We start from the raw sequence: 19,203 nt of genomic DNA, 5'->3' as shown, positions 1-19,203 counted from the left end.
AGACCTGTGTTTTGAAAGAAAAGTACGTTGTAAGCTTTCGTATAAGTTCGTTCAATTCAAAAAATAACGCGGCTCTCATCTTTTTAAGCTTTGCCACGCAACAGTCGCCATTTTTATATGATGGAAATACCAAAAGAAAAGCTATCTTTCTGCCCTTTCCTTTTTCACTTCGTTGTTAATGTATTAATTGTCAAGTAAAGCGAGGAAGGTTCCATGTGAATCAGCCCTTAACCGCTAGATGGGTTGTAGGGTCAAAGGTAAAGTCCTAGAAGCAGAGTTTACTGCCAGCAACGGTTATCAGGATATTTATTCGGGGAACTATTCTATATGATAAAAATAGCCATACACGACACACTAGTGTTTTCGATCGGTAGTAAATCTTTTCACCATAAACGACATACAGATCCTTCTTGCGTTCGTCCTAGAGATGGAAAAGTTTTACAAAGAATCGATTCAAAATTGTGGCGAACACGAATACCAGAACAAATCAGAATCGACGATAAACTGCCAGAAGCAACTAGACAGCGAGTTCGTAGTTGCCAGAATGTTCTAGTAGCGAACTTTTGTTAAAAATTTACTATATGAGCAGAGAACGTAAAATATAGAGAAGGTCCAACTACGGACCAGCGTCTGAATTGTCAAAACCTAACAAAATGCGATGAGCGTGTTTCACCACAGTCGGCTCGGAAGGAGAAATTTTAACAGTGACGAGTGAACAGAGCTGAGCATTGAATAAAAATTATGCTCAGAGACTTGCGTTGATTTAACAGCCGCATGTTACTCTTTTGGCTTATATTTTTATACGCGTATATGCAATCATATTTATTGATATGAATATTATCCAACATTCTAATAAAATTATGTAATTTTAAAAATATTATATATAGTCAATTTGGGAATTTAATGATTTTATTTAGATTTTACATAATATACTTTCCCAATAGAGATTAAATTTATTACAATATAAAATATGTATATGTACATATGTACATCTTTTATCATATTAATCTTATATATAATCATATGTACATATAAGTATCTGCACAAGCACATTTGAATGTGCGGATTCAGAAATTCAAATCATAATTTTATCATATTATATATCAACACAATATATGTGCGCGCATTGATTTATATGTACACACATATACATATGTATGTATAAATGACATTGCCGAACAAATAATGTATACACAAACCAACCTACATATGTATGTCTATGCGTACATATGTATATATGTCACCCGCAAAAACTACAAACATTGTTCTAAAAAAACAATAATCATGACAAGTCAATATGTCAGCCAAATAGCCGAATCCCAAATTTATACTAAAATATACAACAACAACATTTTCATTCATGAACGCAGGCGTACTTTTGACAAGCAACCTCGCTTCATTCATAAAAACAGATACCCGCGCATCCCCTAAAGCATACTCTTGCCTACAAGTGTCTTTTCACGACGATGGCAAAAGCTAAAAATCATAAATTGAACAAATTTCTGATATTCCCTCTAGAAGGGAAAAGTGACAACTCCGCAAATTAGAGTATTAAAATATTTTAGAATAAAAGTGACAAATATTTCTTAAAGAAAGTATTCAATATTCCTTTGATGTATGTATACTGTAATCCCGGGTTAAGTATCACTCCTCCAATCCCTCTTATCTGCCTGTGTCTTGCTGCATCTCACGTTTTTTTTTTTTAATTTTTTAAGGAAAACGGTAATTTTTTTTTAAATACATAGAAATTATTTTTTTTGGTACCACTCGCTTAAGTACCACAATCGCTTATGTACTACAAAGCATAAAAAATCTGCAAATTGGTTTTGGCACTTAACCGGGATTGACTGTATTTGTGAAAGAATGTAAATATTCGAATTTTTTGCACTTGCCCATATGCGATATATGTTTGTAAAAGTGTGTATGGTTTCCCATGAAACAAAGTCCTTCGACACAGTGACTCTTTGACAAGAAAACAAAAAACATGAGCTTCGGCCATTGGTTGTCTGTGGCAACGGAGATTTCCCATGAAACAATGAGTGTACATATTTACATACAAATGTTGCATGTAGACAAATAAATAATTATAATGGGTATTTTCATATTTGTTTACATGCACATAATTATACATATATTATGTATAAGAATATTTGCGACCGCTTGGTCTTTTCAAGAGGTGTACAAAATCAAACCCAGAAATCTGACTGAACTGAAGCAGTCCATTAAATAGATAATTGAGGCAATCCCGAATTAGGTGTCGCATATGCGTGGTTGAGTATGGAAGAATATTTAATTGTTTAAATAAAATAAAATTTTCTATACAATAAAAAAACTATATGTAATGCATTGACTAAAAAGAAATTTATTGCGGTTTAATTTTGTAGCACGATTCGTTAGCCACCCTGTATAGGCAGAATATCTTCAAATTATATGCAAAGTCGTTTGCGCATTGTAAATATACGAATCTGTAAGCGTAAATTTCTTAACATTGAAATTAGCATTATTTTTCACAATTAACATTGAAATAGCTCAATTCTGCTATTTTTCAGTCCCCTGATGTTCGGTGGTGAAACACGCTCATCGTTTTCAGTACCCCTTCAAAATGTGGTGAAACACGCTCATCTCTTTCAGTCCCCCTACGAAGCATGAACTATTTTGCTAATGGCCGCACTGTGAACCTTCTCTATGATATACGTTCTCTGATATAAGGCTGCGAACTGTGCAGCAGACTTAGTTCTAATTAGAGTGTTGCCATGTAAAAAAACAATTAAGCTATAAGCAATAAGTTGTAATTTCGATTATCGAGCAATAAGTGTTAAGTTGTTGGAATAAAGATAAGTGTATAGCCATTATGTAGGGACTTTAATTTAACAATCTAGTGATCGAACTCAAGAGTGAGTTACAGGTAGACGATTTTTCGAGAAATCCGTTACAATTGGTGTCAGAAGTGGGATTGTCAAATAAATTCCCAAGGAGATAATTATTTGAAAATGGCCAAGTTTAACGATCTGAAGATTCTACAACTGAAAAAGGAGCTGGAGCAACGTCGTTTGGCGACAAATGGATAAAAAACAGAATTACAATCACGGTTGAGAGAGGCCATGAGGCGAAAAACATTAATGTTGAGGAATATGTCTTTCACATGGAATTAAAGGAAGAGACAACAAAGATAGGAAGAGGCTCAATGCTCGTCAAAGACTGTGGACATAAACATGATTTTTGCTGCAATATCGCAGATGGGAAAGACATGTCAACGCAAATATCGATACAAATAGCAGAGGTGTCATCACAAATGTTGGCACAACACTCCCAATTGTCCTCGTTAAAAACGCAGTTGGAAGAGCAGTTCGCAGCGCAAGATGCACGTATATCAGCACAGGTGTCCACACAGTTGGAAGAGCAGTTTGCAGCGCAAAATGTACGTATATCAGCACAGGTGATCTCACAACTAGCAGAAGCGTCCACAGACACAGATGTGTTTTGATAGTCATGGACTATTTCAGCAAACGGCCAGAGGCATACGCAATTCCTAGCCAAGAGGCAGGAACAATGGCGGATGTATTCATCAACAATTGGGTATCGAGATATGGTGTTCCAATAGAATTACATTCTGATCAAGAGAGAAATTTTGAATCAGCTCTAATTCAGGAGATATGCCAGAAACTGGGTATCCGGAAAAGGCGTACTACATCCGCAGTCCGATGGCATGGTAAAACGATTCAATCGATCTTTGGAAGAGCATTTGAGGAAAGTTTTGGACAATTATCAAAAAGATTGGGATACCCATATATTCTTGTTCCTGATGGCTTATCGGTCTGCTGTACATGAAACAACGGGGCAGACTCCAGCAAGGATAATTTTTGGAAAGAAGAATTCAATAGCATATTAGAAGACGAGATGAGGGATATTCATGCGATGGTGAGACTGCGCACTAAAATTATGAGCGATAAGATGAAAGCAAAATACGACAAGGCTCTGAGGGTTTTACTGAAGGCGATTGTGTATTGTTACATAACCCACAACAAAAGAAAGGGTTATCTCCCAAATTACAGTGTAATTGGGAAGGACCATACCAGGTTATTAAACGACTGAATGATGTAGTGTATCGCATATAGACCATTGGAAGATCAAGGAATAAAATGAAGGTGGTTCACCTGGAACGGCTTGCAGCGTTTGGTACCGCAAATATGTCTAATCAGGACGATCAGACTTAGGTAGAGAACAGTGTGGCGAACACGAATACCAGAACAAATCAGGATCGACGATAAACTGCCAGAAGCAACTAGAAGTTCTAGTAGCGAACTTTTGTTAAAAATTTACTATATAAGGGCTGCCGGATTGTGCAGCAGACACAGTTCTAATTAGAGTGTTGACGTGTAAAAAACAATTAAGCTATAAGCAATAAGTTGTAAACTCGAATATCGAGCAATAAGTGTTAAGTTGTTGGAATATAGAAAAGTGTATAGCCATTAAATTGGGATTTTAATTTAACAAACCAGTGATCGAGCTCAAAAGTGAGTTACAGGTAGACGATTTATCGAGAAATCCGTTATAGTATATTACAGAGAAGGTTCAATTGCTGACCAGCCTGTAAAGTGTTAAAACCTAACAATATTCGATGAGTGGATTGCACTACAGCTAGCTCGTAAGGAGATATTTCAACAGTGGCGCGTGCACAGAGCTGAGGATTGAATGAAAATTATGCTCAGAAGTTTACATTGATATTACAGCCGAATGTTAGCTTTTTGGCTTATATTTTAATATGTTTATATGCAATAATATTTATTGAAATGAATTTCATCTTGCAAATTTTTATGCATACATGCAAAACTGATTAGACTCTAATTAAATTATGTAATTTTCAAAGAGTCGAAGTATTGACGACTGCTTGCGCGACGAATAGCGTCACAACATTGTGTTGTTGGTAGAAAATCCGAGCTGCGTCGAAAAAAAATAACGAACGGCCGTCGATTGTCTCTGTCTACGTATGTTAAAATTGTAAAATATTGTAAATAGTCAAACGCTTTGTTGCCATTTTTGTCACTATGCATTCTGTGTGTTACGGAGTAGTCACTTTTCGCTTCTCGAAAGAACATCAGAAATTTGTTCAATTTATTATTTTTAGCTTTTGTCATCGTCGCGAAAAGACGCTTGCAGGCAAAAGCATTCTCGGGGAGATGCGGGGCTATCTGCTTTTATGAATGAAACGTCGTTGCTTTTTGAAAGTACGCCCGCGTTCATGAAAGAAAATGTTGTTGTTGTGTGATTTACTATACATTTGAGTTTTGGCTATTTTATATTGACTTGTGATGATGTTGTTTTTGTGCGAGTTACATATAATATTTATATGTGTATGCATATACATACTTATTGGTTTGTGTATGCATTATATAGTGTATTGAAAAGTGATAAAATCGTGATTTGAATTTCGGAATACATACATTAAAATGCGCATGTATATTTATACATATGTACATATGACTTTATAAGATTAATATGATGAAAGATGAATTTATAGGTTTTAATATATTTAATCACTAGTGGTAGCAATTATAATACAAAATATTTATTAGGAATGGATATTATCAAAATTAAATAGTATTATTAAATGACCAAAATGGCTATAAATTGTATTTTGAAAATTACAAAATTTAATTAAAGTCTTATCAGTGACCACTGTTAAAATTTCCTTCTGAGCTAGCTGTGGTGATATCGAATTTTGTTCGGTTTTGACAATTCACACGCTTGTCTGCAATTGAACCTTCTCTATCATATACGTTCTCTGGTGGCATATTCTTTGTTTTTTGACTAGCGCAATTTAGTAAGCACTCTCTAGTCACTTTTTGAGACATTTTGAAGTAAATTCTCAGCTTGTGACATGTTATTATTCACGATAACTTGTTTTAAATCACAGAATACTGTCTCAAATTTATCACTTGATAGTAAGGGGTTACAAAACTAATAAGAATTTTTGTTTTCAATTTTAAATATACAGACACTTCACTTATAGAGATCTTCATAGTTATTTATTAAATGACGATGTTATATATTGGAAACAGCTCTAACACGTAAAAATAAAAAGAATATCAATTTTAAATAAATTTCTTAATTATTGTATATCAAAGTCTACATTTTATATATATTTTTATTGATAATTATATTTTTTGACTGCTATATAGAAAATTTAATATATATTTGTTATCGAAATTTTTTTTCATTAATGTTTTATATACATTTCTTAATATCGAAATGTAATAGCTGATTAGATCTCTTCATTTTCAATTGAGAGATTTGTGTGACTGTCACGTACTAAAGTTTAAAATCGTCTCAAGTTACAAAAATTATCTGACAACATTAAAATTATCGAAACAGCACTTATTGCCTGTCTAAATGCCTGTTAACTTGGTCAAAATATTACTATCGCAATCTGCTGGTAACTTTATGTTGATGTGTTATACACAGACAAACTGTTGAGTTATAAACAATAATGTAAAATGCATATAAAGCAGGTAAGATATTATTATATGAAAATAAAAGGGATTTTAAATTTCGGTATTACAGATTATAATACAAGGATTTAAAAGCTACAAAGACCAAACAGTGGTCGAACCTTTTGACAAGAGACATAATGTGGTTGTTGGAAGGAACGGTTCTGGAAAGAGTAATTTTTTTTATGGTAAGAAAATAAAAAAATAGCGGTGTGTTGAATTATAGTTCATACTTGAGTAAGGTCACATATTTCGAATGCAGGTGTAAAAGTATCTTATATCGTTTAGGCCCCCCAACTAAGGAGGCCTCAAAAATTAAATTGTTTTTTAAATCTTATTTCATTTTACGCGAAGATTACAAATCGGGGGGCGGAATGTGAATTTTTTCAATAATTTATGTATATAAGTATATACAAACTTTGCACAATTTAAAGTGCGTATATTAGGTCGTATATCTTTGATTTATAATGAATTAGATTCATATATTTTTAACTTCTATATCCAGTAACACTTTTCCTAATTCTTTTCACACATCAGTTTTAACTTAGTACTTAGTACAAAAATAACTTTAATACAATATTTAACTTTTGTTCAATTCTTCTTATTAACACGATAACAAAGTGGCATTCGGCTGGGATTTAGAATAGCCTCCTCCGAATTCGGAGTTAAATGGGTGTGTACAGAGAGAGGAGGTTCTACAGATTAAGAAAATATATATATTTATCTAAAGTGCGTGTTTCTTATTATTATCCTACCTTAATGGTAAGAAATACATTACTAGTTTTTCGCGTAGAACTCTTCGGTATTGGCGGTCGATTCAACACCGGGGTGTCCTCAATTCGGGAAAACTTTAGTTTTTTTTTCTAAATTTTATTGGATTGGCCAGGGTTATTTTTTTGAAGCGCAGCCGAAGGCCGCCAGTGCAAAAATGAGTTTGACGCGATTGAATTATGAACACCCGGTGTTGGACCGACCAGGGTTAATTTTTTTGAAGCGCGGCCGAAGGCCGCCAGTGCAAATAAAAAATCTTAACAAAAAAAAGCAATGTTAAAGAGAATATATCACTCTCTATAAACTTCAATTTTTAATAAGGATAATTATAGTAACTGAAGATTTTGAAAATTTGATATATGAATACATATGGCAGAAAAATATAGTAAATCAGCATCATGACCCATTTGTGAAATTATCAGATGCAATAAGACATACGTTTAAGCCATAAAACCTTTTTCTTTTATTAAAATGGAAAATTAAGTTCATAATATTTTGTAGAGGGTGATTGGGTTTTTTTATTTATTTTGATTGCTTTCATCCGTTTGGATATGGCAACACTTGTTAGCTGTCAACATGGAACCCATTTGTTATTGTTCATATTACGAAAATTGTGTAAAAATTAAATGCTTATTAAAAGCAAATACTTAAATATTTAATATAAAAGAAATATGTGCCTTCGGATGCGCTCCAATAAAATAACCCTGGTTAATCCAACACCGGGCTGACGGCAGTTCTCCTTTTTGTGTTGAAGGCCTTCGGCCGCGCTTCAAAAAATAACCCAGTTCTTTCGCGTGGAACTCCGTTTTTCGATGGCGGTTGTTGTTGTAGCGACAGAATTCTGATGGCGGTCTTTGGCAGCTCTTCAAAAACAAAAAAAAACATAACACTGGTTGGTCCAACACCGGGATTTACCAAGACAAAGGAAATTCTGAAAGAGTTTGCTTTACTTTCATCATTTCCTTGAGCAGTAAATTTTTAAAAACTATAAGCTTTGTAGTTTAAAGTGTTGCTTCTCATTGAGTTAGGTTAGGTTAATAAAAATCACAGAGAACATTTTGTAGAGCATTCAATTTCCTCAAAAATTTATAAAACGAAATATGTTTTCAAGTAATGGGAAGCGACATATGAATCTTTCAATTTGATCATAAGAAAAAAGTAGAGAACGGTAAAGCGAAGGACCTTCACGTTATAATTAAGAGCTGATACTAGAAGATCGTTTCTTAGAGGTGTCTACCGACCAATTGTTCGAAGTACCTAGCGAAAAAAACAATTTTTTTTGGCCCACACTAATCTATATGTTACTAAACTCTACCACATTGGTTAGACCAATGCATTTCCGATGGGATTCTAGGTTAAATCTTTCTCTATTGTAGTCGTTTAAAACATACAAATCTACTTAAACTTGATAGTTGTTGTTGTTATTGTAGCGGTAGAATTCTGCCGAGTTGACAGTCCTTGGCCGAAATAAATCCGGTTACGTAGACCCGACTGTCGTGGGAACGGTTAAACTTGCTGGTCTTAGGGATGAATGCCATGCCAGGTTGCTAATGGGGGGTTACGACTTCACAAGGTTTAAAAATGTTATCAATCTCCCGATAAACATATCCCAACTACTTGTCGCGTTCTTCACTGGCCATTGCAGGCTCAAGAAGCATCTTTTGAACATGGGCTTAGTCTCTTCTGCAAACTGACGATTCTGTGACATGCTGCATATGTCACACAAAAATAACATATTACGGGCTTCAACGGGAACACTGGTAAAAATGCATTGGCACAAATTTAGCGACTACAACAACTCCAAGCGCGGTGGCACATTCAAATTGCCTATTTGATCCAATTGTTTATTCAGGGAAAAATTAAGCCAAAACCAAAAACTAAACCAATGATTTTGCAGTAAGAGGACCATTCTAGCACTGGACAGGTTTTTGACACTGTCGAAGCAACGTTACGCTTCCTCCAGGGATGAAGAAAAGAATTATCTCGTCAATCATCCATACTATTTCGAAGTTGAAATTTTAAGTCGGAAATAATTAAATAGGGAGTTCCGCCAAGCCGTGTCCTTTCCCAACTACTGTTTAACTTCTGTATCTCAAAACACCCTCCTCTACCAGAGGGAAATTCGATTACTTCGGGGCTCCGCAGAGCGGTGTCCTCTCCCCGCTACTGTTTAACATATATATCTCAAAACTCGCATTACTTTGGGTTTAGGCTTTAGGTTAGGATGGCGATCCTAAAAAGGATCTCAGTTGGACAGCTTAGAACGCCGGTCCGTTGTGGTACCGAAAAACTCCTATAAAGCTAGATCAAAAGACACTTACATGTCGACAAGGCGCTTTGAGCCTATAACAAATTTGTTGGGACGGCTAATATCCATTTAGGCTAAGTCTTCTGAAGGCAGACTTTCTTGACTAGCTTTGATTGCACGGTTCGCGCACTCAGAGCTATTATTGCCGCTCTGCTGTTGGAGTGAATGTTCTCTTCTTTAAACGAGGTTGCACTTCGTAGCAGTACGTCTAGCGCCACATTGATAGCAGCCACTTCCACCTGAAAAACACTGCAGAGGTCCTGTAGCCTGAAACTAAGATTGACGTAAAACTCACTGAAAAGAGATATCGTTGGGGTAGTCCGTAGTGCACCGGAGTTCCCGATGAGCGCCGCTCTTTGGACCCGCTCAAGTTTTTCGGTTTCGTAGAGCCAGAACTCCACCTTTGGTGAGAGTCCCCACATTTTCCCTATAGCTCCCCTGCAGAAATATAAGGCGACCGAATGCTTTCTTAACTCGCTTCTCAATGTTTCGCCTTTAGGAAAGCTTTCTTCGAAGGATAAGCCTTAGGTATTTCATCTTATCAACGGCTTAGAGACGTAAACTCCCGAAAGAGGGAAGAGGCCTCCTAGTAAATAAAACCATTTCAGTTTTACTTGGGTTGAGGGCTAGGCCGCTTCTATTCTCCCAGTTGAATACCACGTTTAGATACCCTTTGGTTAAGAACCAAATCATCAGCATAGGATATCGCCAGGCAGCCTCCTTCGAGTTCTTTAAATAGGTCGTTTACCACCAAGATCGAGAGTAGTTAAGGGAGTACTCCTTTTAACCTTTCTGGTTGCTTTGGCACTACCCTACTCTACTACGACCATTCTGTCTCCAAAAAGACTAAATATGAGGTGCTTGTGGTTCGATTCCACCTCAAACTTTTCTAGGGCTTTACGGCTGCCTCTGGCCGCACGTTGTTGTTCGCGTAGATGTAGCCAGCCAGTTGCATGGCACCTTGACCGTACGCTGTAGTTGCGCCGGTATAATGCCATCAGGTCCCGGGGACTTGAAACCAATATATTTATGATTGGAGAAAAAGTGGTCGTCTAGAACTCTCCATTCCCAGATCAAGGGAGCGCCTTTTCTAGAGGTTAGCATAACATCAAGGACTTTCGCCCTGCTAGCAGTCACAAAAGTAGGACAATTTCTCCTATTACCAATAGAAGGTCTACACCACATATAAAATCAAAATGAACCTTACCTCTTGCGTTAATGTCCGGACGGTGTGCCTAAAATTGGCATCCGAGCCTATTAAATCTGCGACTCCTTTACGTTTGGCCTATGCCAGAGCCCTCCCCAACACGTCCGGAGGTGGCTCTACATCGTCGTCATGCGGCATGTAGGCTGAGACAAGCCAGAGTTCTCCAGCACTGTCCTCCTGCCCAGCAGGGACGACATCCTCGTTGCTGAAATCAGGTAAAAGAAAAACGTTAAGTTCGTTTCTGACCAACAAACAGGCTCTGATAGGGTCGCTATACCCTCTCTTTCGCCCCAGCCGGAGTCAGCGGGTCATCCGACCGTTCAGAGATGACCGGCGCAAAGAAGGCAGGGTATCAATCCTGCATACTCACGACACACCGGCCCAGGGTTCAACCCATCCCTCTCATTACTTTATACACTGATGATTGCGCGACATCGATAGTGGACATAGGAATCGATGATATGTGTTGAAAAACATCTATCTTCTTGACCTTTATCGCTTCTTCACTGCAAGAAGCCTAAAACTCTCTCTTCCTAACCCCTATAATCAACTTCCTAACCCCTATTAACCAACTGTGCTAGGGCATACAGACTAGATCTGAACATTTTTCTCCATGAAGTTAAACTTCCGACAGTGAACAACCCTAAAATTTTGGTAGTTACGTTTGATAGTCTGTACTCCTTCACTCCGCACACGACCACGCTTATTACCAAAGTAGAGAGCCGCAACAATATTTTGAAGACGTTAGCCGGAAGCACCTGCGATAAGGACAAATTTAGAACACTTCTCTCCGGGATACTACAGGATGTCTCTTGATGTCAACCGTCGAACACCTCCATTAGAAGCCCGGGTGCTTCCGGTTGAGGAATATAATGCACGCCTTTCCAAGCAGTTGCTACTGGGTTCTTTTCGTAGAAATCAGACCAAGAGGAACCCCAGCGCAACTTTGTTCTGAATACTGCAGTAAGTTAAACACTTACTTATCCAGAATATGCCTCGTCATACATGACACTAACCACCTCCTTGCATGCCCTGCAATACCCACTTACTTAACACCCCTTTCCCGTTCATCCGACTCCGTCGAAACCCTTGAGTGATTTCAACTGCGTATGGCTGACTTTTTGCCGAAAATATTGGTCAATTTGTGATATATTTTATTGAAATTTGGGGAGAATGTTATTTTAATAATAATATACACTAGCCCTCATAAGTCTACGCTCCTTTGCAAAATAACTATTTACTGCTTTTAAGTCTTAGAAACCATCGCTTAAAGAACTAAAATTTTTTATGTATGCTATTGTCCTCAGTAAACTAAATTGCTAACAGTACTAATCATGCCACACAGACAGGTGACGCCATAGATCACAGGGCTTTTGTTCCTGCACTAGAGAAACTGATACGTTCAAGTGTATGCTCATCTCGTTTCAGTTATAGTTATTCAGGAGTGTTGTATTGTAGAATCGGTTAGTTGTCAGAATCATCGGAATCGATAAAAAAAATGTTGTAAATGTAATGAACCAATAATATCTGAATTGGTTTGACTTTCGACAGAACAGAAATTGTATCGGTTTTGGATGTCACGGAAACCAATTTTATCGGTTTTGTTATCAGAAACAAAGCAAGAGCATAACCGCTGACAGATTTGAAATGTAAGTTAAAGTAAAGAATGTCATAATTATTGAGTTATGGAAAAAATCCATATATTTTAAGAGGATTAAGAAATCGTAATAAACGTAATTTAACAATGCAATTTCTACCAATGGTCTATGCTATTTTGGGTTTTTTTTTAGACCTTTATTGTGCAATTTAATAAGATGTAATTCTTTCATCCTTTTTAATTTTTTTCGCTTTGTCTTCATTACTACCAAAACCGCGAAATGTTTAAAAATCTATAAATTAAGGCTTTATAAAAATTGTTTTTATTATAAAAATGAGTTTTTATTTAAATTAGTCGGGTGTACGATACAATAACTAGAACTGAAACGAGATGAGCGTACACTTTTGAGGCATCAATTTCTTTGGTGCGGGAACAAAAGTCCCGTTATCTATAGCGTCACTTGTCTATGTGGCATGATTAGTACCGTTAGCAATTTATTTTGCTGAGGACAATAGTATAGTGTACCTCTGTGTCAAAAATGTTGAATCGTGTCAATACTTCCCTTAGCCCAATATACCTAATATAAAGATTTTCGAACTTCCAATTGGCTTTATACCACTTACGTATATCGGCAAAAATGTGAATTATCTTAATAAAGTTGGGTGAGTATGTTTTTCCCAGTGTCTTTGTGCCTAAAATGGATAAAATCGGGCGAAAACTTTCTTTAGCCCCCATATAACTGATATTCAGGATTTTGAAACGGACGATTAACGTTACAACTCATATAGTAGCCAAAATGTGGAGCATCTTCTCTGTTATTGTAATTGCCAAAATTAGATAAAATCAGGTCAATACTACCGGATATATTAGTAAACGTAAACATCTAAGATATCTTAGCAAAATGAACTGAGAGTATAATAAATTATCTAAGAGTATAATATTGGATGTACTATAGTTTAATGCCCCAACTCCCTTATACTATATATAATGATATTCGTTATTCTAACAAACCATAAGCCGAATGGTCGGTCAGTTTGTGAGTTATATGTAGGCAGCATTTTTTAAAATAAAGATTTGCCAACAACTGAAGGTATTTCCCCGGCGTGGATCCTTACAAGTTGCAAGGAGTTGAAGAGTATTGCGTAAAAATTTCAAGTCGATTGCAGCTAAATTGACGAAGTTTCGAAAAATTGTGCGCCTGTCTAATTATTTTTACATCAGATTTCAATACTTTAAAGCATTTTCCTCACAATTCCCGTTTGCATCTCATAACTTCAAAACTACACCGATTTTTTTGAAATTTTTACTATTTCTGTACATAATTTTCGACGGAAAGTTTAGTTTTCTTTAATTTGTTAATAATTTTTATTTTACAATAGAAAATTAACTGATTTTTTCGTTATAAATCGAGTTTGTTGATTTTGGATGATCCAGCCCCAAATTATGTGATGCACCGCAAACCTACTTTTTCTGAGACATGTTCACTATTAATGTCTTTTTAAATATTTTTTCGTGTACTGCACCTCCTTTTCTTCCAGTTCCTCGCAGTCGCACACTAAATGGTCGTCGATCCACGTCTGTTAAGCGCATGCGAGGTTATTGTTGTTGTAGCGGTTATCTAATCCCCGCTTGGGCAGTAAACTTCGGGTTGGTTGTCATTGACCATTGGCCAGTGCTACAACGCAAGAGCACAACGAAGTGAGTTGGCAAGGGCCCCCTCTTGCTAGGCCTTTGTCTTTGCAGTTTCCAGGTATTCTGCTATGGCCAGGCACCCAAACGAGTCTGATAATAAAATAGCTAAATTCTATTGCTATTGTATTGTAAGTTAGCTTAGCGCTAGTATTGCCGCTCTGCTGTTGGAGTGAATTCTCACTTCCCTGAAAGATAATATGTTTACTGATACTTTAATGGCAGCTAATTGGGAATGAAAAACACTGCTATCTAATAGCCCACACAACCTGGGTCTTTAAGAGACCTTCGTAGCAGTGCATTTACCGTCTATATCCACGGGTGCTCTGTGTGGGTAAAATGGCACTGAGTTGGTGTAGTCCGTAGTACGCTGCAGATTCTGATAAGTAAAAAGTGCGCAAAATTATTCAATCTGCTTTAAAAACTTAAAATGTAAGTATTTACTAACGTTTGTTTCAATAGCTATAGTCCGCTTGCAAAGGCTGCATTCGGAAGAAATGTGAATGCAGAGCAAATGAAAGAGGACAATTCAACAAATTTTTACTAACCACCGGTGAGGGAGAAGTAGCTCAAATTTGCGGAATCTATTCGTCCGTGGAAGACAGCGCAAGTAGTCCTTGATTTGGGATTAACGTCAATACTATCGATGTCGTCAGCGATTTTCTGGATGTCATTCTTTCCGATACTGATGAATTTGCCGGCGGCGAAGTTCACACTAGACAACTGCAACGCGTAATACATTTTTGTTCATATTCGAATACTGATCCGTTACTCTGGCTGATTCTGTCACTTTGATTCATATACACGAATCGAACCGTTCGTCTTCAAATCAGTAACAAAGAACAAATTTGAATCCTTAGCGATCAGCTTATACATGATTTTCTTATGAACGTTAGCATTTAAAAAGAATAATCATATTTGTATGATTGAAATGTTCGACACACAAATACGCTTGTTTGTGTATGTTAACCCTTTGAGTGCCGGAATCCGATATATCGGCTCTTGTTGCACTGGCGAGAAGTGCCAGAGCCGATATATCGGCCCGCGCCTTGTAGCGCTTTACTAATTGCATTGCGGGAGAACTCTATCTCAAAATAAATTTAAAATACAATACGTTATAAATTATCTAATTTCATTACAAGAGAATTAAAATAAATAGTTTTTCGTTGCATTTCTTTGACGACAACATTTTCCTATCGCTTGGAGGTACCGAAATCTAAAAAAAACTCCGATGGTCGAGTTATGTTTTATTTTCGTTATGTAGTTTTGTTTATCTTGTTACAAAATGCATTGGAAATGCTAAGTATATACTTTATAATAATTGGCCCATACAAAATTATGATGGAAGGTGACTGTTTGTATATGCAAATATGTTTTGTATAAGAGAACTCAACTTTTACTTTTTTTTATAAACATTTATACTTTTGTTGTTTCTAAAATTTTAATTGAATACAAAAATAACTAGTGTTATTATTTTGTTCTGTATTTCATCCACAATATATGGTTTTTTGAATCATGTAAATATTGTTCCTCGTTGGGTTTTTAAAAACATTTTCCCGAATCCTTGTAAAACTATAAAATTCGGCAGATTTTTCTCGTATTTATTTTTCTCCCCTATTTAGCCCGGCACTAAAAGGGTTAATATACATACATACATACATACATATATGTATGGAAAAAATGCATTTAATTTTTTTTTTTACTTTACCATTAAAGGAATCGAAAATTATTGTTACGAAATGTGTTTATTAGTTTTTAATAAAAAATATATAGATAATTGTAAGTTATTTAAATAAATAAATTTTTTATAAATATGTGATAAGTTCTTTCAGCTTCAAATATACACTGACACAGATGTTTTCACGCATCGAAACCTTCCAACATGCGCTCAAATCCAAAGTTTATATTATATATGTTTACTCGAATATGCCTCACATGATTTAAATCAATCATACATTACACGAGGAAATTTGCCTGTACTCGTGGCTTACCCGCAAGCATACATTGGCTCAATTCAATCTATCGTCGCAGCGCAATGTGCTGATCGGCCATACTTTACTCGATTGTGACAAAGAAAAGATTCTTCATATTCGAATTGATCAACAATGTTGTGTATGATCAGCCGAATTGATTTGATAGCTTTTCCGGTTCGAGGGTTTGATCTGACTTAATCATACTCGTTGCAGGTCTCTGGTCCATACACCGATAAGATGAAAATATGAATCGAATGCAATAGTGGACTGCAAGTGCGTAGTGTGCAGTATATAAAGCTATAGATAAATTGACTAACTTAGTCGCGCAACAGCACGTGTTCATTCCCAAACAAAACCAAAATCGCCGAAATTTGGTTACAGTAAATTTAATTTAAAAAATGGTAGAAATCGAATAAATTCGAGTCCAAAGAGATATTTACGTCACATCCATTAAAAATTGATATCTAAGAATTAAATCGAAGTCACTTAAATCAGGTTCCTTTTATTCAATAAAATCATATGCATATTGAACTATACGCATTAAGTTATTGTATTGTAATTTGATCGCGAATACATCAGCGGTATATTGAAGATATTCAGGAACTTCTTCATCAAAAAAATCTTTCACTATAGTATAGTAAAATCAACCAATCAACAAAAAGGTTATGATGGCGGCAAACATTTATGACTTTCACAGCTTTTTTTGGTGCCTATGAAAATTTTGTTTGCAGACATTTAAAGCAGCTAAGAGCTCCTACTCTCGCAACGATTTTTCTTGCCTTAAAAAGTGTTGTAAATTGAACCCGTGTTGTGATGTCCAGCGTTTGCCTCACGACCTCTTAAGTAAATGTGGCTCCAAGCCATATCGTGAATCTCCTAATAGCCAAGATCTATAGTTTCCGCCCGCATACTTAGATAAAATATATGTTTGGCACCATTTAAAGAAAAGATGAACGCGTCTTAACTGGAGCCAGGGTAGTATGCATCTACAGCCATTATACGCAGTCTGTAATCATAAATCTGTTAATGAACTGAATTAATATTAGCAACGAATTTTAAATTTTTAACTACAATCATGACATAATTTTTACAATTATAAATGTTCAATTCTGTCAACTCTTGGAAAAACCATCTGTAAATAAAAACTAAAGTATATATATTTTCTTTAAAGAAATTAAAGGTATTCAAAGTCCAAAATTCACAATGTAGACAACTGCTTTTGATTAGTTGGTTGATTCGATAATGTGCACAATTGTCTGCGGTAGGTAGACCACACTGTCTCATATAGTAAAAATTGGTATTCTGTTGTCGAATGGCTCGCGCTACTAGAGATGCATAAGGGAAGGAGAAGGAGTAGTCGAGGTAGGCTGATACATAACAAGTAAGGAAGACCTAAGTCCGGGTGTAACCGAACATTTTATATTCGCATTTTGTAGGAAAAATATCTTCAGGTGTTGCTAAACTTAATATTAAACATTTATTAACAGTTACTGCCCGAAAACGTGAAGATTTGGTATCTCATTCACGTATATTATAGGCATTAGCTACTTTTTAGTTTCATTACTATATTTTTCTTCGTGTATTAATAAAATTAAAATGATCATCAAATATGTAATAATGGCTCAACCAAAAGAAGCTATATTATTTAATATAGCGGGTATACCAGAAAAAGTCAGTCATTGGTATTAAGCTTCACATATTCGTTATTTGTGGTTTGATAAGTTATGACCCGATTTCGACCATTTTTATACGTAATACGTCATACCCAGGTCGCTTTTGTGCAAAGCTTTATTCCTTCATTGGTGTTTGATTTGTATACATCAAAGAGAAAGAATCATATGAAATGTAAAATTTTGGTCATATGGGAAGTAAGAGTGGTTGTATTTCGATTTCGCGTCAGGATAGCGTTATGTAGTTAATTTGGTTGAAATAGGTCGAGTAGTTCCCAAGATACATGATTTCGCGTGAAGGCCGGCAGTGGCATGACCATTGCCAAGTTTTTTTTTTTAATTATTAATTTGGAATGTAAAAATAAATGCTTCTGGCGTACTTACTTAGTTAGTTATCGTGCATTAAGAAGTTTTTAACATAATCGTTATGTGGGTGTGGGCATGGTTACTATCCGATTACATCCATTTTCACACAGTCTGAGGAGGTACTAAAAGGAGTCGCACTCAACAAGTTTGGTTGATATACACTTATGGACAAAATAATAGGTGCACACAGTTATTGTTTTATAACTTTGAAGTATTTGCAATTAAAACAATTTTGTTTTAGACGTATTTACACTTTACTTTATTAAACATAAATACACTCAGAAAAAAAAACCCGCGCAGTCGAAAATTTTCAACTATTCCATTTTTAAACTTACTATTCGCTCAAAATACGCTATTTGTCTAGTTTGACTTTTTTATTATGTGACTACATTAATTTACCGTTATTACTGAAACCGTTAGTTTATGCAAGCGTTTATTTCAGTACTTGCTGTAATTTCTTTTGAGTCAGTTGTAAAAATAAGCAAAGTTAAACATGGTGTTGTCAATAGAGAAGAAAGCAGAAATCATAGCTTTATATAAAAATAAAGTATCCAAACGTCAAATAACTCGTAAAATTGACATAAGTGATTGGAGTGTGCGCAATATTATTAAAAATTATACGAATTTTAATTCTTTAAATCGAAAAAAAGGCAGTGGGCGTCCGAAATAAGTAAAACCTCGACATGAACGACAAATTAAACAGATGTGCATTACTGGTCGCTTTCAACATGCTGGAAAAATCAATTCAATATTTTATTAAACTACTGGGGTAAAAATAACTACATGTTCTATGCAAAATGTCTTGAATAATCTTGGATTACGAGCGCGACATCTAGCTAAAACGCCACTTCTCATTACCCGAATGAACAGCGGCTAGAGTAGGCAAAATCACACAAATGTTGGACTGCATCAGACTGGGGAAATGTAATTTTTTCCGATGAATCCAAAATTATATAATTGTAGAAAATTAGAGCGTTTTTTAGAAAGCTGTGTTTTACCCACCATAAGCATTCGCCCTATTTAATGGTATGGAGGCCAATACCCAAGTTTGGTGTTGGGCAGTTTTTTATTCTTAAAGGATCTGTGAATGCAGAAAAATACATTGAAATTTTGAAAGAAAGAGTTTTGCCAACT

At 35.7% G+C, this 19,203-nt stretch overlaps 1 protein-coding gene across 2 annotated transcripts in view; it reads left to right on the top strand.

Annotated features, from left to right (window-relative positions):
* Nucleotides 1-6,373: 6,373 nt before the first annotated feature.
* SMC3 (structural maintenance of chromosomes 3) overlaps nucleotides 6,374-19,203 on the top strand; it is a 97,726-nt gene continuing 84,896 nt past the window's right edge. For both annotated transcript variants that reach the window (XR_011396352.1, XM_036372070.2), the window contains exons 1-2: nucleotides 6,374-6,509; nucleotides 6,562-6,676. Coding sequence is in view for 1 of the 2 variants with exons in the window: in XM_036372070.2 (XP_036227963.1) it covers nucleotides 6,495-6,509; nucleotides 6,562-6,676 (130 nt within the window). In the remaining variant the exon portion in view is untranslated. The remainder of the gene's footprint in view (nucleotides 6,510-6,561; nucleotides 6,677-19,203) is intronic.

Source organism: Bactrocera oleae, chromosome 5 (genome assembly GCF_042242935.1).
Source record: "Bactrocera oleae isolate idBacOlea1 chromosome 5, idBacOlea1, whole genome shotgun sequence".
NCBI lineage: Eukaryota > Metazoa > Arthropoda > Insecta > Diptera > Tephritidae > Bactrocera > Bactrocera oleae.
The sequence above is the reverse complement of the archived record's forward strand: the minus strand, read 5'-3'. Positions and strand labels throughout refer to the sequence as shown.